Source organism: Podarcis melisellensis (genome assembly GCF_964234715.1).
Source record: "Podarcis melisellensis genome assembly, chromosome: 7".
NCBI lineage: Eukaryota > Metazoa > Chordata > Lepidosauria > Squamata > Lacertidae > Podarcis > Podarcis melisellensis.
In genome coordinates, this window is record NC_138539.1 from 37,832,610 (window position 1) to 37,859,854 (window position 27,245).

Here is a 27,245-nt window from a genome sequence, read left to right on the forward strand (position 1 = left end):
TCCTAGGGGGGCCCGCACCTCGTCTGGACACACTCTAATCAGCCAAGACAGGCACGGGTCAAGAGGACAGGTGGTGGGCTTTCCAGCTCAGAGGAGTCTGTCCACATCGGCTGGAGATATCCGGTCGAAGTGGTCCAATACTGGGCCCGAGGACAGTCGAGGGGCCTCCAGTTCCTTTATTGTATTCAAATTGGCAGGGAGGTCATGGCGGAGCAAAAAGAACTTCTCCGCAAAAAAGCTCGCAAATGCCTCACAGCTGTGTGTCTAATTGTTATTTAAATTTGGCTGTCTCTCAAGGGATGTTAAAGACCTAATTATACTAAATAATTGTAGAACTAAATGGCAGGTCCAATGGAAGAGCTTTTACAGTGCTAGGATTCAATATTGTAAACATGACATGTTACTAAGGTTTACGTATTGCAGGATGATACTTTAACATGCATATCTTGCCACAATTCCTACCTTTACTCCTTAGTCAATAACTGATTTTCTGTGACCCAATATGTTATCGTGCAATATGACTGCTATTGTAGATGTGATTTCATCAGTTATCCTTAATTACAAATGGCGACAACTTCCAAGTAGCAGGCACTCTAAGCCCTCCCTCTTTTTCACAATTCTACGTTTCCTCATTCAGATGGCACACCCATCAGAGACTCTTTAAACAGCGACATAAAGGGACATGTCTCCATAGGGGTGGAAATTGGCCTACGAAAAAGTGCACCAGACAAGACTTCTGCTGCTTCAAGAGAGAGATGACTGAAGCAAAGGCAATTTAGGCTTACCAGGAATGTAAGTAAAAGTTTTTGTTCAGATAATCATAAAGTGTAGATTTGGAAGGGTTCCAAGGGTCATCTATTCAACCCCCTGCAATGCAGGAATCTCATCAAAGTCTCTCATTCTATTTGCAACCATACTGGGCCCTGCTTCATTTGCAAATGTGCTAGTAGTTGTGCTATTTGTCACTTCCTGTGCAGGGGTCCGCAGAGAGAGAGAGAGAGCTTGCTTTACAACAGATAAATGATGAAGTCATATATTTCTAATTTTGTAAATCTCCATGATGGACCTTGGAAACACAATACAGCAACAGAGCAAGTTGCAGTGGGGAAAACTAGGAAAATATTAAGCAGCATGAGATTTTCATGTATTCATGAATGTTTCTGGGATGACAGATCAAACCAATGTACTGCATTTTCTGTTTTCCAGGTAAACAGTGGGGGAAATAGCATCACAACTGAAGAAAATTTCACTTCATATATTTATTTCATTGGCATACGCTTGGTGCTTCAGATCAGGAAACAATGAGCTGGTTTACTCAAATGCTGCAAAACTTGATTAGTTTTCCTTATTTAGAAGAATGCCTGAGCTCAGTGGTTCACCCTTGGTGGTTTCGTAAGCTTCTGATTTTGCTTTGTTCATTAATGATAGATATATATTTGGTTGGCTGTGCTTGCTCATTTGGGCTATATGTTTACATGAAGATGAATAAGCACCAAGAAACTGGTCCTGAGAGCAAAATTTGGAAAAAGCCAAGGATTTTTTTTGCTAATATTATAGATATATTTGGAAAGATATGGCATGGTGAGTGAAAGTTTCTTTCATAGCGATAATTCTTTCTTATGAGTCACTATAATTTCATAGGACTGAGGATCAGAATTTCAGGCTTGAAGCACTGGAACAATAGTTGCCACAGTGAATCAGGACTGGACCTCTGAACCCCCCTCAGAGTCACAACAGCTACAAGTTTGGGTTGGCTACATAAGGATCAAAATAAAGGCATGGCTATTTATTTATGTAATAAGAAAAACAAAGCATTTTATGAAGTATGAATCTAAGGTGTTTCTGTGAACCGCCCTGAGGCCTCCAGGTATAGGGTGGTATATAAATTCAATAAATGATAAAATAAATAAATAAGACAGATTACAAAAGAAAGGGTCAGCTGGTGGCTGCATAAACACCATACATATAAACCACATTTTAAGTATGCTTCTTCTCCCAAAGAAACCTGGAGAATGTTGTTTACCCCTCACAGAGACACAATTAGCAACTATGTACAGTGGTACCTCGGGTTACAGACGCTTCAGGTTACAGAACTTTGCTACAGGATGAGAACAGAAATCGCACCATGGCAGCGTGGCGGCAGCAGGAGGCCCCATTAGCTAAAGTGGTACCTCAGGTTAAGAACAATTTCAGGTTAAGAACAGACCTCCAGAATGAATTAAGCTCTTAACCTGATGTACCACTGTAGTTGCTATGGAGGTCAAAAGTGAGTTCCCAACGGGTTTGGAGTTCCATTTGTTGCCAGGCTAACCCAGCTGTCAAACTGTGATCTCTGGACTCCAATGCACTCCTGCAGCAGGCTGCCTCAAATTTCTGTTCTCATCCTGAAGCAAAGTTCTTAACCTGAGGTACTATTTCTGGGTTAGCAGAGTCTGTACCCTGAAGCATCTGTAACCCGAGGTACCACTGTATGTACACAAACTATGGAATTTGCCAGCACAGGATGTGGTGATGGCTACTTATTTAGATGGACACTGCGGGAAAGAGGATGGTCTAATACAGAGGCCTTTGGCCTGATCCATGGGACTCTTTATATGTTCTCAATGCTTCCCACAGGTCTCATGTTACTGTAAGTGTTGAAACTTAAATCAGAAATACACGACTAAAACCAAGTTTGGGCCATAAGGATGAGACCGTGTAGCTACTTAGGGCATGGTCAAGGAGGGGGGGTGTCTAGGAAGCAGCTTTCTCACTTGGTAGAAAGAGATTCAGAGAATGGTCTGAAGATGCCTGAAGCTGGAGCTCTTTGGGACGGGGAACAAATATACTTCAGGCCCTGGATAGCTCTTATACAGAAGGGGGATACTACTCTTTAAATTAAAAAAGTCTCAGAAAACTTTAGTATTACTATAACAACATATTAAACTTTCTCAAGGGCTCAACCCTATATAAAAGCTTAAAGTAGACGAAAACAGCAAAACACAGTTTTAGCTCACTCAAAGACTGGGCAAAAATGCTTCCACCTGCTCAAAAGGAAGCAAGGAAGGAATATTCTACGAGAGGAGAAATCCCTTCATTCATTAAGGGACCACCACAGAGAAAGTCTTGATCCGTGTGGATGACAACCTAGCATCCAGAATGCTGGAGCATATTGTCGTTGTTGTTTAGTCATTTAGTGGTGTCCGACTCCTCGTGACCCCATGGACCAGAGCATGCCAGGCACTCCTGTCTTCCACTGCCTCCTGCGCGTCGGTCAGACTCATGCTGGTAGCTTCAAAAACACTGTCCAACCATCTCGTCCTCTGTCGTCTCCTTCTCCTTGTGCCCTCAATCTTTCCCAACATCAGGGACTTTTCCAGGGAGCCTTTTTTTCTCTTGAAGTGGCCAAAGTATTGGAGCCTCAGCTTCAGGATCTGTCCTTCCAGTGAGCACTCAGGTCTGATCTCCGTAAGAATGGATATGTTTGATCTTCTTGCAGTCCATGGGACTCTCAAGAGTCTCCTCCAGCTTCATAATTCAAAAGCATATAACAGAGCTTTAACCTGATCTTAAATTGATTTTTTTTTTCTGAACCACACTGATTTCCTCCAGTAATGGTTGCAATATTTCTTTGTTGCATTTTGTATTATTTTCAGGTTATGAACTTACTGGTATAGAACATATCCCTAATGGACCAGGGATTATTATTTATCATCATGGAGTTATGTCTCTCGGCTATATCTTATTTGCGGCTAGATATTTTTTAGAGACGGAGAGAGCATGCTTTTCATTAATGCATCATGTCGCGTATTGGATACCAGGTAAATTATTTAAATTTAAATCATGCTTTTTTACATAAAACATGTAAAATATGACATAAAACAATGCTATAAGCTATGAAACAATGCTATAAAATATAAAACTGTACATCAGGAAAGCAGGTAAAAACAACTGATAAATAAAATAGCAGCAACAGGTGAAATAGTTTCGTTAGTGCAGATGAAGGTACCTTTGCACCAAGTCTTTGCTAGTAAAAGAGAAAATGCAGGATGAATAATTATTTCCAATTCACAACTGAGTCAGCAGAAATGGTCTCCATGAAGAAATGCCGTGCTTTTCTGTCTACATTCTTCCCCAGAGATCTAAAAACTAAGGAATCTGGATAATGTGTCATCTGATTCTTATGCTATGACTACAACCTCTCATGTAATAATTGCTGTTCACTTTAATACCAGAACAGGACAAGGCGTAGGCTTTGGGGTGTCTAAGTTGATGATTTCCTCAAGTACAAAGAGTTTTACAAAGTTCAGTCATTAGTAAAGATGGGATATTCCTTACTGGAAAGAAGAATGCAAAGTATAGGATTCTGCTTGGGAGCATCTGCACTAGCAAACCACCTGCGCAAAATCCCTGTATTCAGACACCACTGGGTGGCAGCTGGGATGGGGTGGGAGCTACAGCTAAGGAAAAGGGCAGAAGCCCAAGTGAAGCCCCAAAGACATGTCCGTGGCTTTCATAGCAAGTCCAACCTATCACCAAGGTTGCACACAGATTCCAGAAAACATGGCCCCACCCAAACACATGGCCAATCAAGGACTCCCACACACAGCTTTTATGCCCCCATGTGACTGCAATCAAATACATGTGGCACCCTTGCTGTAGTGTTCATGGCCCTCCACTGCCACTCCCCCCACATCATCTTCCTCTGCATGCACACAGCAGCCACACAAGGAAACTATGACATCACAGAAAGGTCATTTGGAGGAAGGAGTCCAAAGAGACCCAGTAGCACAGAGGGCTGTTTGGAGATTTTCCACTAGGTTAATTAATGCAGCATATAACCTCCACCCATATATCTGTGTACCAATCTCAGCTGGTGGAGGCATTTTTCCATCAGCATTGTCTCCTCTGTGCCATGCGTGTATCTCTCCCCCCCCCCCCCCGTGTGTGTATCTACTATATCCAAAAGCTCTGCACCCTAAAGGGATTGAAGGTTTGGATGGTGCAGCAAGGCACTGTGAGCTGTATTTTTATCATAATGCAAACCTGAATGTATTACATACCTGAGGAACACATGTCTAAAAAGTGGCCACCTCAGCACTCAACCCCACTCAATGTGCTTTCCAAAAAAAGCCTACTGTCAGAACCTCTGAGCAAAAGAGGAATTAGCATAAAGTCCCCCTCCATGAAATCCTAGTTGAAATGTATTAGCAGAGAGCTATGCTTGTGATCCATAATAGTGCAATATCTTTGGAATAATGACACTTGTATTGTATCCACACTATTTCCTAAATAAGTTTCACATAAAATGCATTCTTCTATTATTTTTTCAGGGCTGCAGATGTTTTATTATGTGCTCGGGTTGAAATCTTACAATAAAGCTGAAATTGTGGAAATGATGAAGAAAGGCCGTTTACTGGCCATTTCACCTGGTGGAGGTAGAGAAGCACTGTATAGTCATGATTACTGCATAATGTGGGGTAAACGCACAGGTTTTGCTCAGGCAGCTTTGGAGGCGAAAGTGGTGAGTGATCTTTGTGCAATTTGCATTGCCTTCACGATTATCCTAGATAAAAATGTACCGTAATATGTTGACATCCTTGATCCAGCATCCCAAAAAGCTGAGGATGGCAAATAACCTGTTTGGGGGTCAAATGATATCTGGAGTGCCACAGCTCTTCCCAACACTGCTTTAAAACAAACCTTTACATATCGTAAATCCCTACTGCTTTTGAGTCTCAAGAAGATTTGCAATTGCCTCAATTATTTTATCCCTTATTGCTTCACCAGATTGCTGAGCAATAGATCTAAACCATAAAAGCATCTCTTTTTGCCTCAATTCAATTAAAGCCAAATTGTCTGCCAATAGTTCCTGAGATGCTATAGCTGCCGCCAATTGAATCCAGGGGGGAGGAGTATAAAAGTTTGAATGTTTTTTTTTTTTTTAAAGAAAGTTTTCAAAGTTCTTATCCCCCTGTCCCCTTCCTTTTATTTCCAATGGCAGAGTTTCTTTGTTTCCTTCAGTGCTTCAGCCATCTGGTTCCCATGCAGGATAGTCACCAATTCTAGAGAAGACTCCCCTTTTGTTCTCCTGGAAATTTGCCAAATAAATCCAAATGCTAAAGACACTTGAATAATAAATCCCCTTTTCCTTGGTTTTATTTTCCGGGAAATCTGCTGCTCGCTGAGTAGGAAATTCGAGGCAGCTTGCTTCTGGAACACATTGGAGCCCAGAGATCACAGCTTGACAGCCGGGTTAGGCCAGCACCAAATGGAACCTCAGACCCTTTGGGAACTTGCTTTTGACCTCCATAGGAACCCTCAGAGTCCTGGTCATCCCCAAGACCTTTTTCAGGTGCTCATTGCCTACGAGCTGCCACCAAACTCCAAAAAGCAGTGGCCGGTTGGCTGAACCTGGCTTCCTTTCCCCCTCAGGGCAAACCAGGAAATTCTCTTTCTACCCCCCCCCCCCTTAAATTCCTGAAAATCTGGAGGACAGCTTCTGAATTTTCTTCATCTGAGAGATTTGAATAGATGTGTCAGGAATTTTAAAGCCAATTACATTATCATTTATGAGTTGCTTCTCATTATAATCCCAGATGTGAAGCATTCTTCGTAGTCCATAACAAAAATTAAGGCTTGGTTGGGACAAAATAATTATCCAAATCTCACCTTTCTTTTCATGTTTGTTTCATCTTTTTTTTTTTAGCCCATCATCCCTATTTTTACACAAAACATTTGTGAAGCATACAGGACCGTTGGAAAGACAAGTGAGTTAAATACCTTGGTGGATCAAGAGATCTCAGGCAATATACATTTTAATAATACAGAATGATCTTTTTAAAAGAATATCTATTTACTACTCACTAATAGATTTTATTCCATGTACACTTATCTGTAAAAGCTGTGCTGCCTGCCTCAGTACTGAGTGAACATGCCCTTGCTTAGTTTTCTAGTAGATTTAACAGAAAGCTATAATCGATAAATGTGGGAGGAACCCTAAAATGGAGGGGAACTGAACAGGAAACATACCATATTCTGTAGTCTATTGTACCCAACTTATGACTGATTGCAAAGAGCTGATAAGAGCTGACTGAATATCTTGTACAGTGGTACCTCAGGTTAAGTACTTAATTGGTTCCAGAAGTCTGTACTTAACCTGAAGCATTCTTAACCTGAAGCGGACTTTCCCATTGAAAGTAATAGAAAGTGGATTTATCCGTTCCAGATGATGAAAAAACACACCCTAAAACAGCAATTTAACACAAATCTTACTATTTCACGAGACCATTGATCCATAAAATGATGGCAATAATCAATGTAAAGGTAAAGGGACCCCTGACCATTAGGTCCAGTCATGACCGACTCTGGGGTTCCGGTGCTCATCTCGCTTTATTGGCCGAGGGAGCCGGTGCACAGCCAGCATGACTAAGCCGCTTCTGGCGAACCAGAGCAGCGCACAGAAATGCCGTTTACCTTCTCAGCGGAGCGGTACCTATTTATCTACTTGCACTATGACGTGCTTTTGAACTGCTAGGTTGGCAGGAGCAGGGACCGAGCAACGGGTGCTCACCCCATCGCGGGGATTCGAACCGCCAATCTTCTGATCGGCAAGTCTTAGGCTCTGTGGTTTAACCCACAGCGCCACCCGGATCCCTAATAATCAATGTACTGTACTATATAATAAATAAGACAGTATTTTAGATGAAAAGAATTAAAATTTATTTCCAAACTCACTGTTTGGAGGGGGCTCCGGGTCCTCTTCCACAATCACAATCGGATTGGCTCCCAGCATTCGTGGAGGCCTCAGAGAGCTCCTGCGGCTGGAGCTCAGTCACAGAGCCTCTGCAGCCACAGTGGATGTCAGGGTTTGGATCCCGCCATTTGCGGAGCCCTGCAGGCACTGCCGATGTCAGGACTAGGCATTTGCAGAACCGCTCTAAGCACCGCGGATGTCGGGGCTTGGCTCCTGGCATTTGCGGAGCCCTGCAGGCACCTCGGACGTCGAGGGTTGGCTCCTGGCATTTGCAGAACCGCTCTAGGCACCGCGGATGTCAGGGCATTCGTGGAGCCCTGCAGGCACCTCGGACATCGAGGCTTGGCTCCCGGCATGTGCAGAACCGCTCTAGGCACCACGGATGTCAGGGCTTGGCTCCTGGCATTCGTGGAGCCCTGCAGGCACCTCGGATGTCGGGGCTTGGTTCCCTGCATTTGCAGAGGCCTCTGAGAGCTCTGTAGGCCCCGCCGACGTCCAGGTTTGCTTCCAGGCAGCGGAGAGTCCTCCAAGAATTTGGACAAATTACTTCCAGGTTAGAATCGTTCGTAACCCAAAAAAGTAAGTTGAAATGTTCATAACCCGAGGTACCACTGTATCTCTTTTCCCAAGCACTCATATTATTTAACTTTTCCTCTCTTCCTATTTATTGCAATTGCGAAACACTGAGAATGTCAACTAATTTCAGATTTGATATGGTGTCGCTTTCCTTCAGAATCTTCTTCCATTTCATACACAGGGCTGACAAAATGGCTGTATGACAAAACTCGATGTATGTTGCTTCCCATTTACGGAGGGTTTCCAGTGAAATTGAGGACATTTGTTGGAGAACCCATCCCATATGATCCAAATATAACAGCTGTAGAGCTGGCTGAAAGAGTAAGTTAACTCTAAACTTGGAAATTTAAAAGCAGAATATTTTTTTTCCTCTTGGTTTCTCTTTCAGCTCTAAATTTTATTGTACGTACTGATTTCCTCATTCTATATGACCAGATATAGGGTTCATTATATATACTTTTGTGCCCATCACTCAATTTCCCCTCTCCTTAACTTGTTGAGACCAATTAAATGGAGAAAAAACTATGTGGTACAAAGATAGATCTGCTCATGCAATGGGATTTCTTCTTCCCACTATTTTAGGGTTGAGCATACAAAATACATTCTGGAGGTTTACCGTATTTTTCGCCCCATAGGACGCACCGGCCCATAAGGCGCACCTAGTTTTGGGGGGGGGAATAAAGGGGGGGATTATTTTTTCCCCAGGCGCGGGGCTGGGGCGGGGGAAGACCAAGCTTCCCCGGACACCAGCCCCCAGAACAGGCAGCTCTCCGCAAGCCGTGGGAGCCCAGCACGGGCTCCCACAGCTTAAGGAGAGCTGCACGAAGCTTGAAGCCTTGGCGTGCTGAGCTCACCGTGCCCAGGCTTCGGCATGCAGGCAACTCTTCGCAAGACGTGGGAGCCCAGCGCCGGGCTCCCACTGCTTGCGGAGAGCTGCACGAAGCCTGGAGAGTCCGAGAGCAATGGCGAAGTTGCGCACAGCTTCGCCATCGCTCTTGGAGCTTGCGGGGCTGGGGGTGGGGGAAAGCCTGTGCTTCCCACGACCCCAGCCCCCAGAACGGGTCCCAGAGCGATGGCGAGGTTGTGCGCAGCTTCGCCATTGCTCTCGGAGCTTGCAGGGCTGGGGAAGCCCGAGCATCCCCCGACCCCAGCCCCCAGAATGGGTCCCAAAGCGATGGCAAAGTTGCCCACAGATTCTCTATCACTCCCGGAGCTTTCCTGAAGCCTGGAGAGCGAGAGGGGTCGGTGCGCACCGACCCCTCTTGCTCTCCAGGCTTCAGTGAAAGCCTGCATTCGCCCCATAGGATGCACACACATTTCCCCTTAATTTTTGGAGGGGAAAAAGTGCGTCCTATAGGGCGAAAAATACGGTATATCAATAATCAAATAATAGATCTTATTCTAATTGCTCCTCATGAAAATTTTGGTCAATTGCATAAAAAGTTGTTGAGCTGACCTTCTTTGGGGCCATTGGTCAGAAAGTTGAGATTTTGGGGGGGGGCGGTTGCCTTCTTCACACCCCAACTGCCCACATGCGCAAAACAGAACCAGAGCCACTCACATAGGAGCCCGAAACAGCGCACACACAAATTTACCCCCCCAACTTGGATCTTTCCTTAAAATTGAAAAAAGAAACCCCCCAGATGGCCCCAGAAGGACCAGTCTGTGATTTCCCAAACATATGGCAACCCAACATTATGTGCCCCAGAATTTGCCTGACAAGGTCCCTCCAAGCCACTGTAGTGTAGGATATGGAGAGGGTTGAAGAGGAAGACAATTCATTGTACACGTTGATATATGTTGCATGTACACACTGATGTGTGTTTAAGAGAGCATTGGATAAAGCTTTGTTAAACGGTGCCATAATTCCTGACCAACTACTAAGCTATCAACTCTAAACCTGCAACACATATATTGTAATTTGTTATATTTCATGCATCAGCAAGCTCCTATATGAGATGCCGTTTCACTGAATACAATGTCAAACACAGATACCATTTGTATGGTATTTCATTGCATGACTTATTCCACCTGCTCCTGCAGGGGATGTTACACTTCCCCCCTTCCTCCAGGAAAACATTGGAATCTGAATCCCAAAGCGAGGGGGCTAAGGGGAGGAGCATGTAGGGTCCTGGTGGCTGATGGGAACAGGGTTGGAACATTGTTTAGTATGCCTGATCCTTCTCCAAGCACTTTCTGCTTGTTTTCTTGCTGCATCAAGTTTCAGGTTTTGATTGCCTGTTTAAAGGGGCAGATAAGAAATTTCTTTCTGCAAGGGGTTATGCCTTGGTTGTCCTGAGGTTTGCACCTTTTATCCTATATTGTAACAACCATGCAAGGTACCTACTGTGTACAAAGCAGCCCAAGGCACATATGTTTGATTGTTTCTCTGCCATTCTCATACAGTGCTCTTGGTAAACATAAAGAGAGTGGGCTGGATTCACTGAGAGATGAGCAGTTTCCTAGTGTGGGTTCCTCGCCCTGGCTGCTCTGGCCCAACCCTCCATGTTGAAGAAACCACTTTTGAGGGTTGAGAGACAAGGACTCTCATGCAGCATACCTGAGTATACAAAGTCAGTTGCGTATCCCAGAAAGAAGTCACATATTGTGCTTCTATAGCTGGAATAAATGGGTTGCCTCTGGTTCTGATCCCTTTAGCTTTTTCCTCACAGATATTAATAAATGTGAATACCTATTTTGCAATCTATTCCTATAACACAATGTATTTCTCTGGTTTTCTTTCAACAGGCGAAGATTGCACTTGAAAATCTTCGGGATAAACACCAAAAAAGGCCAGGAAATATATTAAGAGCTCTTTCAGAACGATTTGATAACCATTACAAAGCTAACTAGTCCATATAAAATAGTTGCAGTGTTCATGAGAAGGTGTCTGTAACAGGAAGCATTAATAATTATGTTATTAAAGCTAAGTTGATATACACAGTATTTTGCTGGATTGTATATGAATTATTTGGAAGGGTCCCTAGCTCAGTAGCTCAGCACCTGCTTTGTGTGCAGAAGGTCCTACGTTTTTGAAGACGTACAAGTGCTTTTCTGCCCTATCCTGCAATACACCCAGAATTCCCCTTTTGGTGGAACTTGCACTAGTAGAGGCAGAATGGAAGAGTATAACAGGAAGGCGAGTGTTTAACTAAACATGAAATAATATTACATGTGAAAGAGTAATGTCTATAAATTACGTGTATTAAAACAGTGGTACTTCTTTTTTGTTTATAAAAGGGGGCTCCAAGATTTGAGCCCTGTAATGCAAATCATTTAAACTTATAGCAAGAAAAGTAGAGAAAACAAAAATACAGCTGGAATTGGTGAAAAAAGGGACTGATCTACCAAAAACAGCCAACTCACCTATGAATCTGGATCTGGTGCCCGCCCCACATTTGCACCGCCCCCCCCTGTTGAACACCCTCTTATCAGATGTCAAATAGATAAACAACTACACAATTTTCTGAAGACATCTGAAGGCAACCCTGCATCAGAAAGTTTTTAACTGATGATGTGTTGCTGTGTTTTTTATGTTCTAAGCTGCCCAGAGTGACTGCTGCAACCAGGCTATTACACACACACACACACACACTATCTCCTTTATCTTTCAGCTCCTGAAAGACTCATGTTCCCATCTTAGCTGATTTCTTTCTTCCATAGTCTCAGTTATGAATACCAGAGTAGACTGATCAGGATTCAAGAATTTGTTGGGCATTTGTTTCTGAAGATGATGTATGGCCCTGTGAACAAAGGCCAAGCTTTAGATCTGAAAATCACTGGGTGTGTAACTATAGAGCTCGGAGGTACATATTCTTGATGACGCCTCACAGAATTATGGTCATTTGCATGGTGCCATGGACATAGATTGTGCCATGGAAATATCATATTTATCGCTCCATAACAAGCACTTTTTACTCCTAAAAAGTAAGGGGAAATGTCTGCGCGTTTAATGGAGCGAAAGCACTGGACGCCAGAGGGATCCCTCGGCTGAGGCTGCAGTCGCGAGCTGAGGGATGCCTCTGAAGGGATGAGCAAGCACAGTGAGAGCTGCGCAAAGCGGGACAGAAGCCATGTAAGCAGCTCTTGCTCTGCTTGCTTTAAAGCAAGAAAATCGAGATCCGCTTACACACTCTGTGCATAATATATTTCTACTTTCTTTCCTCCTCTAAAAACTAGGTCCCTCTTAAGGTCAGGTACATCTTATGGAGCGAAAAATACAGTAAATATTTGGTCACAGTATCGGAAAATCAATCATACTTGTTGCAATTTTTGTGTGGTATTCATTCAGAAGTGGCTCCATTCTTGTCATTCTGATAGTATCATTCATTGAAGTTCTCACGGCCCACATAGTGAGAGTTTCAACAATGCAGGGTGGATATCACCTTAGTGGGGTGTTCCAGCCCATTTCAAAACCACGCCAGCATAGTTGGAGGTGTGGGTGTACCTAGCAATTAAGGAGGCATAGCAACTGCAGGAGACATTTTCTTACATGCCACTGCATTGCACCATGATTGGTTACAGCAGTTTCAGAGTGTGAAGGGGCACTGCTGCTCACCTGACCTCTGACTGGTCACATTGCTGCTGCTTAACAGGAGGTAGAGGGGGAAAGGCAAGTTGGAAGCGAGGTCAGCATGGTATAAACAAACAAGCAGGATCAGTGGAGTGGCTCCATTGATGTGTTTTAATCACACCCACCTTGCCACTATCTTCCCCACTCTCCCTCTACCTCCAGAGAAGTAGAAGTCATGCAATACACTGGTTCGTTCCCCCACAAAACCCTCAGCTATTGGATTACAAAGAAATAACCCCCTTCCCTCAAACATATATCTGAATATTTATCCCAGTTGCAATGATTTATCCCAGTTGTAAAATTTTGAAGCCGTTATTTCCCATATTCTTTCTGCTGCCTTCACTACCATCTTACCTCCATATTGGAGAAGCAGATAGCTTCTCCTGAATAGGCTGTACCAAGGAAAGGAAGGAACAGCAAAATGATATAAAGATAAAAGAGAATTGATCCTTCTAGTCCTTTGCAATCTCTCATTTTCTTAGTTGCTTCCCTGTCCAAAGCCTTTCGTTCTAAAACATTCAGGTGTTGAGATAGACTGTGGAGAAAGGGTCCATTTGGCCAGTGGGAGCTGCGGCATAAGGGTTGATGAGCCAAATTCAGGCTGTGCAATTAAAACTGATAAAACGGCAATCTGCCCTCTGCCAGGGCCTTCCTGTCTGCCTTCACACTTATGACATGGGGATGCCACTGCCTGGCAGTTTTTTCCTCCTCAATTCCTGTTGCCATTGTAGTACTCAGCATAGACGAGGACTGGGGGCATAAGTACAATCAGTGGCTCTGGGTTTTCTTCTTGTTGGCATTCCTGCCTTCTGCAATACCCATCCTAACAGGTGCCTTTTTATTTCCTCCACCCACGTGCCAAAAGAACCTTTACCTATTCGGCCTTTGCAAGGGTTGGTGGGCTTCTGTGGCACATTTGTCTTGGCTACTTTCATATCACTTTCATGTGTGTTTTTTTGAGAAATAAACGTTAAGACCACCATATGTGTATGTGATTACAGTATTGCTCTGACATAACTGACAAATGCATGTTGGACCCCCACCTGACAATATTGAACATGTACCAAAAGCCGGAGACCCTTTGATGTCAAAGCATGTCTTCCTGGAATTTCTGGAGCTACTGAGAAAGCAAAGCATACTGCAGGAGCAACGAGTGAAGAAGCTTTTTGATGAGCTGCCTGCAGAAAAATCAGCATGGCAGAATTTAACCAAACAATCAAACAGATGGTATTGGAGATCTTAGACAATGGCTAGAGCACAAGTAGCTGATCAAGTTTATTAGAGTAGGATTGATTACTGAGGATGATTACTTGAGATTCAGTATTCAAACCTAGTAGGTGTTAATGAAATCCACCTACACATGCTGCTGTAGAATTAACAATAACAATAATAATAATAATAAATTTTATTTATATCCCGCCCTCCCCAGCCGAAGCCCGGCTCAGGGCGGCTAACAACAATAAAACAGTACAACAGAACAACACAACAACACAACACTCTAAAATCATTCATTATAAAATTAACTCAAATCAAACCAATGGCAACCATTGGACCAGAGCTCCGCAAAGATTGCCGAAGGAGGGAGTCAGGCTGTGCCCTGCCCAAAGTCCTGGTGGAACAGCTCTGTCTTGCAGGCCCTGCGGAAAGATGTCAAGTCCCGCAGGGCCCTAGTCTCTTGTGACAGAGCGTTCCACCAGATCGGAGCCACAGCCGAAAAAGCCCTGGCTCTAGTTGAGGCCAGCCAAACCTCTCTGTGGCCTGGGACCTTCAAGATGTTTTTATTTGAAGACCGTACGTATCTCTGTGGGACATACCAGGAGATGCGGTCCTGTAGGTTCGAGGGTGCTAGGCCGTATAGGGCTTTAAAGGTTAAAACCAGCACCTTAAACCTGATCCTGTACTCCACCTGGAGCCAGTGCAGCTGGTATAGCACCGGGTGAATGTGATCTCGCAGCAAGGACCCCGTAAGGAGTCTCACCACAGCATTCTGCACCCGCTGGAGTTTCTGGCTCAGTCTCAAGGGCAGCCCCACGTAGAGCGAGTTACAATAATCCAGTCTGGAGGTGACTGTCACGTGGATCACAGTGGCTAGGTCATGGCAAGAGAGGTAAGGATTCAACTGCTTAGCTTGGGGAGATGAAAAAATGCCGCCTTTGTTATAGCTGCAATCTGCACCTCCATGGAAAGGGAGGTGTCGAACATTACACCCAAACTCTTAGCGGATGGTGCTGGCACTTATTGCACCCCCGCAAGAGATGGGAGTTGCCCCCCTCACTCCCATATAGTCCCATCCCAGCCACAGGACCTCTGTTTTCGAAGGATTTAGCTTCAACCAGCTCCCACGTAACCATCCAGCCACAGCATCCAAACATCTGATCAGTGTGTCTGGGGCCGAGTCAGGATGGCCATCCATCAACAGATAGAGTTGGGTGTCATCAGCATACTGATGGCAACCCAGCCCAAAACTCCAGACAAGCTGGGCAGGTGGTGGGCTTTCCAGCTCAGAGGAGTCTGTCCACATCGGCTGGGGATATCCGGTCGAAGTGGTCCAATACTGGGCCCGAGGACAGTTGAGGGGCCTCCAGTTCCTTTATTGTATTCAAATTGGCAGGGAGGTCATGGCGGAGCAAAAAGAACTTCTCCGCAAAAAAACTCGCAAATGCCTCACAGCTGTGTGTCTAATTGTTATTTAAATTTGGCTGTGTCTCAAGGAATGTTAAAGACCTAATTATACTAAATAATTGTAGAACTAAATGGCAGGTCCAATGGAAGATGTTACTAAGGTTTACGTATTGCAGGATGATCCTTTAACATGCATATCTTGCCACAATTCCTACCTTTACTCCTTAGTCAATAACTGGTTTTCTGTGACCCAATATGTTATCGTGCAATATGACTGCTATTGTAGATGTGATTTCATCAGTTATCAGTTATCAAATGGCGACAACTTCCAAGTAGCAGGCACCCTAAGCCCTCCCTCTTTTTCACAATTCTTCATTTCCTCATTCAGATGGCACACCCATCAGAGACTCTTTAAACAGCGACATAAAGGGACATGTCTCCATAGGGGTGGAAATTGGCCTACGAAAAAGTGCACCAGACAAGACTTCTGCTGCTTCAAGAGAGAGATGACTGAAGCAAAGGCAATTTAGGCTTACCAGGAATGTAAGTAAAAGTTTTTGTTCAGATAATCATAAAGTGTAGATTTGGAAGGGTTCCAAGGGTCATCTATTCAACCCCCTGCAATGCAGGAATCTCATCAAAGTCTCTCATTCTATTTGCAACCATACTGGACCCTGCTTCATTTGCAAATGTGCTAGTAGTTGTGCTATTTGTCACTTCCTGTGCAGGCATCAGCAGAGAGAGAGAGAGAGCTTGCTTTACAACAGATAAATGATGAAGTCATATATCTGTAATTTTGGAAGTCTCCATGATGGACCTTGGAAACACAATACAGCAACTGAGCAAGTTGCAGTGGGGAAAACTAGGAAAATATTAAGCAGCATGAGATTTTCATGTATTCATGAATGTTTCTGGGATGGCAGATCAAACCAATGTACTGCATTTTCTGTTTTCCAGGTAAACAGTGGGGGAAATAGCATCACAACTGAAGAAAATTTCACTTCATATATTTATTTCATTGGCATACGCTTGGTGCTTCAGATCAGGAAACAATGAGCTGGTTTACTCAAATGCTGCAAAACTTGATTAGTTTTCCTTATTTAGAAGAATACCTGAGCTCAGTGGTTCACCCTTGGTGGTTTCGTAAGCTTCTGATTTTGCTTTGTTCATTAATGATAGATATATATTTGGTTGGCTGTGCTTGCTCATTTGGGCTATATGTTTACATGAAGATGAATAATCACCAAGAAACTGGTCCTGAGAGCAAAATTTGGAAAAAGCCAAGGAATTTTTTTGCTAATATTATAGATATATTTGGAAAGATATGGCATGGTGAGTGAAAGTTTCTTTCATAGCGATAATTCTTTCTTATGAGTCACTATAATTTCATAGGACTGAGGATCAGAATTTCAGGCTTGAAGCACTGGAACAATAGTTGCCACAGTGAATCCGGACTGGACCTCTGAACCCCCCTCAGAGTCACAACAGCTACAGGTTTGGGTTGGCTACATAAGGATCAAATAAAGGCATGGCTATTTATTTATGTAATAAGAAAAACAAAGCATTTTATGAAGTATGAAACTAAGGTGTTTCTGTGAACCGCCCTGAGGCCTCCAGGTATAGGGTGGTATATAAATTCAATAAATGATAAAATGAATAAATAAGACAGATTACAAAAGAAAGGGTCAGCTGGTGGCTGCATAAACACCATACATTTAAACCACATTTTAAGTATGTTTCTTCTCCAAAAGAAACCTGGAGAATGTTGTTTACCCCTCACAGAGACACAATTAGCAACTATGTACAGTGGTAGCTCGGGTTACAGACGCTTCAGGTTACAGAACTTTGCTACAGGATGAGAACAGAAATCGCACCATGGCGGCGTGGCGGCAGCAGGAGGCCCCATTAGCTAAAGTGGTACCTCAGGTTAAGAACAGTTTCAGGTTAAGAACGGTCCTCCAGAATGAATTAAGCTCTTAACCTGATGTACCACTGTAGTTGCTATGGAGGTCAAAAGTGAGTTCCCAATGGGTTTGGAGTTCCATTTGTTGCCGGGCTAACCCAGCTGTCAAACTGTGATCTCTGGACTCCAATGCACTCCTGCAGCAGGCTGCCTCAAATTTCTGTTCTCATCCTGAAGCAAAGTTCTTAACCTGAGGTACTATTTCTGGGTTAGCAGAGTCTGTACCCTGAAGCATCCGTAACCCGAGGTACCACTGTATGTACACAAACTATGGAATTTGCCAGCACAGGATGTGGTGATGGCTACTTATTTAGATGGACACTGTGGGAAACAGGATGGCCTAATACAGAGGCCTTTGGCCTGATCCATAGGACTCTTTATATGTTCTCAATGCTTCCCACAGGTCTCATGTTACTGTAAGTGTTGAAACTTAAATCAGAAATACACGACTAAAACCAAGTTTGGGCCATAAGGATGAGACCGTGTAGCTACTTAGGGCATGGTCAAGGAGGGGGGGGTGTCTAGGAAGCAGCTTTCTCACTTGGTAGAAAGAGATTCAGAGAATGGTCTGAAGATGCCTGAAGCTGGAGCTCTTTGGGACGGGGAACAAATATACTCCAGGCCCTGGATAGCTCTTATACAGAAGGGGGATACTACTCTTTAAATTAAAATAGTCTCAGAAAACTTTAGTATTACTATAACAACATATTAAACTGTCTCAAGGGCTCAACCCTATATAAAAGCTTAAAGTAGACGAAAACAGCAAAACACAGTTTTAGCTCACTCAAAGACTGGGCAAAAATGCTTCCACCTGCTCAAAAGGAAGCAAGGAAGGAATATTCTACGAGAGGAGAAATCCCTTCATTCATTAAGGGACCACCACAGAGAAAGTCTTGATCCGTGTGGTTGACAACCTAGCATCCAGAATGCTGGAGTTTATTGTCGTTGTTGTTTAGTCATTTAGTCGTGTCCGACTCTTTGTGACCCCATGGACCAGAGCATGCCAGGCACTCCTGTCTTCCACTGCCTCCTGCGCGTCGGTCAGACTCATGCTGGTAGCTTCAAAAACACTGTCCAACCATCTCGTCCTCTGTCGTCTCCTTCTCCTTGTGCCCTCAATCTTTCCCAACATCAGGGACTTTTCCAGGGAGCCTTTTTTTCTCTTGAAGTGGCCAAAGTATTGGAGCCTCAGCTTCAGGATCTGTCCTTCCAGTGAGCACTCAGGGCTGATTTCTGTAAGAATGGATAGGTTTGATCTTCTTGCTGTCCATGGGACTCTCAAGAGTCTCCTCCAGCTTCATAATTCAAAAGCATATAACAGAGCTTTAACCTGATCTTAAATTGATTTTTTTTTCTGAACCACACTGATTTCCTCCAGTAATGGTTGCAATATTTCTTTGTTGCATTTTGTATTATTTTCAGGTTATGAACTTACTGGTATAGAACATATCCCTAATGGACCAGGGATTATTATTTATCATCATGGAGTTATGTCTCTCGGCTATATCTTATTTGCGGCTAGATATTTTTTAGAGACGGAGAGAGCATGCTTTTCATTAATGCATCATGTCGCGTATTGGATACCAGGTAAATTATTTAAATTTAAATCATGCTTTTTTACATAAAACATGTAAAATATGACATAAAACAATGCTATAAGCTATGAAACAATGCTATAAAATATAAAACTGTACATCAGGAAAGCAGGTAAAAACAACTGATAAATAAAATAGCAGCAACAGGTGAAATAGTTTCGTTAGTGCAGATGAAGGTACTTTCTCACCAAGTCATTGCTAGTAAAAGAGAAAATGCAGGATGAATAATTATTTCCAATTCACAACTGAGTCAGCAGAAATGGTCTCCATGAAGAAATGCCGTGCTTTTCTGTCTACATTCTTCCCCAGAGATCTAAAAACTAAGGAATCTGGATAATGTGTCATCTGATTCTTATGCTATGACTACAACCTCTCATGTAATAATTGCTGTTCACTTTAATACCAGAACAGGACAAGGCGTAGGCTTTGGGGTGTCTAAGTTGATGATTTCCTCAAGTACAAAGAGTTTTACAAAGTTCAGTCATTAGTAAAGATGGGATATTCCTTACTGGAAAGAAGAATGCAAAGTACAGTATAGGATTCTGCTTGGGAGCATCTGCACTAGCAAACCACCTGCGCAAAATCCCTGTATTCAGACACCACTGGGTGGCAGCTGGGATGGGGTGGGAGCTACAGCTAAGGAAAAGGGCAGAAGCCCAAGTGAAGCCCCAAAGACATGTCCGTGGCTTTCATAGCAAGTCCAACCTATCACCAAGGTTGCACACAGATTCCAGAAAACATGGCCCCACCCAAACACATGGCCAATCAAGGACTCCCACACACAGCTTTTATGCCCCCATGTGACTGCAATCAAATACATGTGGCACCCTTGCTGTAGTGTTCATGGCCCTCCACTGCCACTCCCCCCACATCATCTTCCTCTGCATGCACACAGCAGCCACACAAGGAAACTATGACATCACAGAAAGGTCATTTGGAGGAAGGAGTCCAAAGAGACCCAGTAGCACAGAGGGCTGTTTGGAGATTTTCCACTAGGTTAATTAATGCAGCATATAACCTCCACCCATATATCTGTGTACCAATCTCAGCTGGTGGAGGCATTTTTCCATCAGCATTGTCTCCTCTGTGCCATGCGTGTATCTCTCTCCCCCCCCCCCCCCGTGTGTGTATCTACTATATCCAAAAGCTCTGCACCCTAAAGGGATTGAAGGTTTGGATGGTGCAGCAAGGCACTGTGAGCTGTATTTTTATCATAATGCAAACCTGAATGTATTACATACCTGAGGAACACATGTCTAAAAAGTGGCCACCTCAGCACTCAACCCCACTCAATGTGCTTTCCAAAAAAAGCCTACTGTCAGAACCTCTGAGCAAAAGAGGAATTAGCATAAAGTCCCCCTCCATGAAATCCTAGTTGAAATGTATTAGCAGAGAGCTATGCTTGTGATCCATAATAGTGCAATATCTTTGGAATAATGACACTTGTATTGTATCCACACTATTTCCTAAATAAGTTTCACATAAAATGCATTCTTCTATTATTTTTTCAGGGCTGCAGATGTTTTATTATGTGCTCGGGTTGAAATCTTACAATAAAGCTGAAATTGTGGAAATGATGAAGAAAGGCCGTTTACTGGCCATTTCACCTGGTGGAGGTAGAGAAGCACTGTATAGTCATGATTACTGCATAATGTGGGGTAAACGCACAGGTTTTGCTCAGGCAGCTTTGGAGGCGAAAGTGGTGAGTGATCTTTGTGCAATTTGCATTGCCTTCACGATTATCCTAGATAAAAATGTACCGTAATATGTTGACATCCTTGATCCAGCATCCCAAAAAGCTGAGGATGGCAAATAACCTGTTTGGGGGTCAAATGATATCTGGAGTGCCACAGCTCTTCCCAACACTGCTTTAAAACAAACCTTTACATATCGTAAATCCCTACTGCTTTTGAGTCTCAAGAAGATTTGCAATTGCCTCAATTATTTTATCCCTTATTGCTTCACCAGATTGCTGAGCAATAGATCTAAACCATAAAAGCATCTCTTTTTGCCTCAATTCAATTAAAGCCAAATTGTCTGCCAATAGTTCCTGAGATGCTATAGCTGCCGCCAATTGAATCCAGGGGGGAGGAGTATAAAAGTTTGAATGTTTTTTTTTTTTTAAAGAAAGTTTTCAAAGTTCTTATCCCCCTGTCCCCTTCCTTTTATTTCCAATGGCAGAGTTTCTTTGTTTCCTTCAGTGCTTCAGCCATCTGGTTCCCATGCAGGATAGTCACCAATTCTAGAGAAGACTCCCCTTTTGTTCTCCTGGAAATTTGCCAAATAAATCCAAATGCTAAAGACACTTGAATAATAAATCCCCTTTTCCTTGGTTTTATTTTCCGGGAAATCTGCTGCTCGCTGAGTAGGAAATTCGAGGCAGCTTGCTTCTGGAACACATTGGAGCCCAGAGATCACAGCTTGACAGCCGGGTTAGGCCAGCACCAAATGGAACCTCAGACCCTTTGGGAACTTGCTTTTGACCTCCATAGGAACCCTCAGAGTCCTGGTCATCCCCAAGACCTTTTTCAGGTGCTCATTGCCTACGAGCTGCCACCAAACTCCAAAAAGCACTGGCCGGTTGGCTGAACCTGGCTTCCTTTCCCCCTCAGGGCAAACCAGGAAATTCTCTTTCTACCCCCCCCCCCCCTTAAATTCCTGAAAATCTGGAGGACAGCTTCTGAATTTTCTTCATCTGAGAGATTTGAATAGATGTGTCAGGAATTTTAAAGCCAATTACATTATCATTTATGAGTTGCTTCTCATTATAATCCCAGATGTGAAGCATTCTTCGTAGTCCATAACAAAAATTAAGGCTTGGTTGGGACAAAATAATTATCCAAATCTCACCTTTCTTTTCATGTTTGTTTCATCTTTTTTTTTTTAGCCCATCATCCCTATTTTTACACAAAACATTTGTGAAGCATACAGGACCGTTGGAAAGACAAGTGAGTTAAATACCTTGGTGGATCAAGAGATCTCAGGCAATATACATTTTAATAATACAGAATGATCTTTTTAAAAGAATATCTATTTACTACTCACTAATAGATTTTATTCCATGTACACTTATCTGTAAAAGCTGTGCTGCCTGCCTCAGTACTGAGTGAACATGCCCTTGCTTAGTTTTCTAGTAGATTTAACAGAAAGCTATAATCGATAAATGTGGGAGGAACCCTAAAATGGAGGGGAACTGAACAGGAAACATACCATATTCTGTAGTCTATTGTACCCAACTTATGACTGATTGCAAAGAGCTGATAAGAGCTGACTGAATATCTTGTACAGTGGTACCTCAGGTTAAGTACTTAATTGGTTCCAGAAGTCTGTACTTAACCTGAAGCATTCTTAACCTGAAGCGGACTTTCCCATTGAAAGTAATAGAAAGTGGATTTATCCGTTCCAGATGATGAAAAAACACACCCTAAAACAGCAATTTAACACAAATCTTACTATTTCACGAGACCATTGATCCATAAAATGATGGCAATAATCAATGTAAAGGTAAAGGGACCCCTGACCATTAGGTCCAGTCATGACCGACTCTGGGGTTCCGGTGCTCATCTCGCTTTATTGGCCGAGGGAGCCGGTGCACAGCCAGCATGACTAAGCCGCTTCTGGCGAACCAGAGCAGCGCACAGAAATGCCGTTTACCTTCTCAGCGGAGCGGTACCTATTTATCTACTTGCACTATGACGTGCTTTTGAACTGCTAGGTTGGCAGGAGCAGGGACCGAGCAACGGGTGCTCACCCCATCGCGGGGATTCGAACCGCCAATCTTCTGATCGGCAAGTCTTAGGCTCTGTGGTTTAACCCACAGCGCCACCCGGATCCCTAATAATCAATGTACTGTACTATATAATAAATAAGACAGTATTTTAGATGAAAAGAATTAAAATTTATTTCCAAACTCACTGTTTGGAGGGGGCTCCGGGTCCTCTTCCACAATCACAATCGGATTGGCTCCCAGCATTCGTGGAGGCCTCAGAGAGCTCCTGCGGCTGGAGCTCAGTCACAGAGCCTCTGCAGCCACAGTGGATGTCAGGGTTTGGATCCCGCCATTTGCGGAGCCCTGCAGGCACTGCCGATGTCAGGACTAGGCATTTGCAGAACCGCTCTAAGCACCGCGGATGTCGGGGCTTGGCTCCTGGCATTTGCGGAGCCCTGCAGGCACCTCGGACGTCGAGGGTTGGCTCCTGGCATTTGCAGAACCGCTCTAGGCACCGCGGATGTCAGGGCATTCGTGGAGCCCTGCAGGCACCTCGGACATCGAGGCTTGGCTCCCGGCATGTGCAGAACCACTCTAGGCACCACGGATGTCAGGGCTTGGCTCCTGGCATTCGTGGAGCCCTGCAGGCACCTCGGATGTCGGGGCTTGGTTCCCTGCATTTGCAGAGGCCTCTGAGAGCTCTGTAGGCCCCGCCGACGTCCAGGTTTGCTTCCAGGCAGCGGAGAGTCCTCCAAGAATTTGGACAAATTACTTCCAGGTTAGAATCGTTCGTAACCCAAAAAAGTAAGTTGAAATGTTCATAACCCGAGGTACCACTGTATCTCTTTTCCCAAGCACTCATATTATTTAACTTTTCCTCTCTTCCTATTTATTGCAATTGCGAAACACTGAGAATGTCAACTAATTTCAGATTTGATATGGTGTCGCTTTCCTTCAGAATCTTCTTCCATTTCATACACAGGGCTGACAAAATGGCTGTATGACAAAACTCGATGTATGTTGCTTCCCATTTACGGAGGGTTTCCAGTGAAATTGAGGACATTTGTTGGAGAACCCATCCCATATGATCCAAATATAACAGCTGTAGAGCTGGCTGAAAGAGTAAGTTAACTCTAAACTTGGAAATTTAAAAGCAGAATATTTTTTTTCCTCTTGGTTTCTCTTTCAGCTCTAAATTTTATTGTACGTACTGATTTCCTCATTCTATATGACCAGATATAGGGTTCATTATATATACTTTTGTGCCCATCACTCAATTTCCCCTCTCCTTAACTTGTTGAGACCAATTAAATGGAGAAAAAACTATGTGGTACAAAGATAGATCTGCTCATGCAATGGGATTTCTTCTTCCCACTATTTTAGGGTTGAGCATACAAAATACATTCTGGAGGTTTACCGTATTTTTCGCCCCATAGGACGCACCGGCCCATAAGGCGCACCTAGTTTTGGGGGGGGGAATAAAGGGGGGGATTATTTTTTCCCCAGGCGCGGGGCTGGGGCGGGGGAAGACCAAGCTTCCCCGGACACCAGCCCCCAGAACAGGCAGCTCTCCGCAAGCCGTGGGAGCCCAGCACGGGCTCCCACAGCTTAAGGAGAGCTGCACGAAGCTTGAAGCCTTGGCGTGCTGAGCTCACCGTGCCCAGGCTTCGGCATGCAGGCAACTCTTCGCAAGACGTGGGAGCCCAGCGCCGGGCTCCCACTGCTTGCGGAGAGCTGCACGAAGCCTGGAGAGTCCGAGAGCAATGGCGAAGTTGCGCACAGCTTCGCCATCGCTCTTGGAGCTTGCGGGGCTGGGGGTGGGGGAAAGCCTGTGCTTCCCACGACCCCAGCCCCCAGAACGGGTCCCAGAGCGATGGCGAGGTTGTGCGCAGCTTCGCCATTGCTCTCGGAGCTTGCAGGGCTGGGGAAGCCCGAGCATCCCCCGACCCCAGCCCCCAGAATGGGTCCCAAAGCGATGGCAAAGTTGCCCACAGATTCTCTATCACTCCCGGAGCTTTCCTGAAGCCTGGAGAGCGAGAGGGGTCGGTGCGCACCGACCCCTCTTGCTCTCCAGGCTTCAGTGAAAGCCTGCATTCGCCCCATAGGATGCACACACATTTCCCCTTAATTTTTGGAGGGGAAAAAGTGCGTCCTATAGGGCGAAAAATACGGTATATCAATAATCAAATAATAGATCTTATTCTAATTGCTCCTCATGAAAATTTTGGTCAATTGCATAAAAAGTTGTTGAGCTGACCTTCTTTGGGGCCATTGGTCAGAAAGTTGAGATTTGGGGGGGGGGCGGTTGCCTTCTTCACACCCCAACTGCCCACATGCGCAAAACAGAACCAGAGCCACTCACATAGGAGCCCGAAACAGCGCACACACAAATTTACCCCCCCAACTTGGATCTTTCCTTAAAATTGAAAAAAGAAACCCCCCAGATGGCCCCAGAAGGACCAGTCTGTGATTTCCCAAACATATGGCAACCCAACATTATGTGCCCCAGAATTTGCCTGACAAGGTCCCTCCAAGCCACTGTAGTGTAGGATATGGAGAGGGTTGAAGAGGAAGACAATTCATTGTACACGTTGATATATGTTGCATGTACACACTGATGTGTGTTTAAGAGAGCATTGGATAAAGCTTTGTTAAACGGTGCCATAATTCCTGACCAACTACTAAGCTATCAACTCTAAACCTGCAACACATATATTGTAATTTGTTATATTTCATGCATCAGCAAGCTCCTATATGAGATGCCGTTTCACTGAATACAATGTCAAACACAGATACCATTTGTATGGTATTTCATTGCATGACTTATTCCACCTGCTCCTGCAGGGGATGTTACACTTCCCCCCTTCCTCCAGGAAAACATTGGAATCTGAATCCCAAAGCGAGGGGGCTAAGGGGAGGAGCATGTAGGGTCCTGGTGGCTGATGGGAACAGGGTTGGAACATTGTTTAGTATGCCTGATCCTTCTCCAAGCACTTTCTGCTTGTTTTCTTGCTGCATCAAGTTTCAGGTTTTGATTGCCTGTTTAAAGGGGCAGATAAGAAATTTCTTTCTGCAAGGGGTTATGCCTTGGTTGTCCTGAGGTTTGCACCTTTTATCCTATATTGTAACAACCATGCAAGGTACCTACTGTGTACAAAGCAGCCCAAGGCACATATGTTTGATTGTTTCTCTGCCATTCTCATACAGTGCTCTTGGTAAACATAAAGAGAGTGGGCTGGATTCACTGAGAGATGAGCAGTTTCCTAGTGTGGGTTCCTCGCCCTGGCTGCTCTGGCCCAACCCTCCATGTTGAAGAAACCACTTTTGAGGGTTGAGAGACAAGGACTCTCATGCAGCATACCTGAGTATACAAAGTCAGTTGCGTATCCCAGAAAGAAGTCACATATTGTGCTTCTATAGCTGGAATAAATGGGTTGCCTCTGGTTCTGATCCCTTTAGCTTTTTCCTCACAGATATTAATAAATGTGAATACCTATTTTGCAATCTATTCCTATAACACAATGTATTTCTCTGGTTTTCTTTCAACAGGCGAAGATTGCACTTGAAAATCTTCGGGATAAACACCAAAAAAGGCCAGGAAATATATTAAGAGCTCTTTCAGAACGATTTGATAACCATTACAAAGCTAACTAGTCCATATAAAATAGTTGCAGTGTTCATGAGAAGGTGTCTGTAACAGGAAGCATTAATAATTATGTTATTAAAGCTAAGTTGATATACACAGTATTTTGCTGGATTGTATATGAATTATTTGGAAGGGTCCCTAGCTCAGTAGCTCAGCACCTGCTTTGTGTGCAGAAGGTCCTACGTTTTTGAAGACGTACAAGTGCTTTTCTGCCCTATCCTGCAATACACCCAGAATTCCCCTTTTGGTGGAACTTGCACTAGTAGAGGCAGAATGGAAGAGTATAACAGGAAGGCGAGTGTTTAACTAAACATGAAATAATATTACATGTGAAAGAGTAATGTCTATAAATTACGTGTATTAAAACAGTGGTACTTCTTTTTTGTTTATAAAAGGGGGCTCCAAGATTTGAGCCCTGTAATGCAAATCATTTAAACTTATAGCAAGAAAAGTAGAGAAAACAAAAATACAGCTGGAATTGGTGAAAAAAGGGACTGATCTACCAAAAACAGCCAACTCACCTATGAATCTGGATCTGGTGCCCGCCCCACATTTGCACCGCCCCCCCCTGTTGAACACCCTCTTATCAGATGTCAAATAGATAAACAACTACACAATTTTCTGAAGACATCTGAAGGCAACCCTGCATCAGAAAGTTTTTAACTGATGATGTGTTGCTGTGTTTTTTATGTTCTAAGCTGCCCAGAGTGACTGCTGCAACCAGGCTATTACACACACACACACACACACTATCTCCTTTATCTTTCAGCTCCTGAAAGACTCATGTTCCCATCTTAGCTGATTTCTTTCTTCCATAGTCTCAGTT

The 27,245-nt window shown here is 43.9% G+C and overlaps 3 protein-coding genes across 3 annotated transcripts in view; all 3 read left to right on the forward strand.

The window, feature by feature from the left end:
* The window catches only part of LOC309374807 (uncharacterized protein), a 136,174-nt gene that overhangs the window by 20,510 nt on the left and 88,419 nt on the right, over positions 1–27,245 (forward strand). The gene's annotated exons all lie outside the window — the stretch shown is intronic.
* Positions 335–11,255, forward strand: LOC309373415 (DGAT1/2-independent enzyme synthesizing storage lipids-like). Its single transcript, XM_081917616.1, has 7 exons — positions 335–792; positions 1,207–1,581; positions 3,636–3,800; positions 5,313–5,503; positions 6,689–6,749; positions 8,493–8,632; positions 11,060–11,255. The coding sequence occupies exons 2-7, from the start codon at positions 1,302–1,304 to the stop codon at positions 11,162–11,164; spliced, it is 942 nt and encodes a 313-aa protein (XP_081773742.1). The 5' UTR covers positions 335–792; positions 1,207–1,301; the 3' UTR covers positions 11,165–11,255.
* Positions 15,898–26,518, forward strand: LOC309373412 (DGAT1/2-independent enzyme synthesizing storage lipids-like). Its single transcript, XM_081917614.1, has 7 exons — positions 15,898–16,049; positions 16,464–16,838; positions 18,892–19,056; positions 20,576–20,766; positions 21,952–22,012; positions 23,756–23,895; positions 26,323–26,518. The coding sequence occupies exons 2-7, from the start codon at positions 16,559–16,561 to the stop codon at positions 26,425–26,427; spliced, it is 942 nt and encodes a 313-aa protein (XP_081773740.1). The 5' UTR covers positions 15,898–16,049; positions 16,464–16,558; the 3' UTR covers positions 26,428–26,518.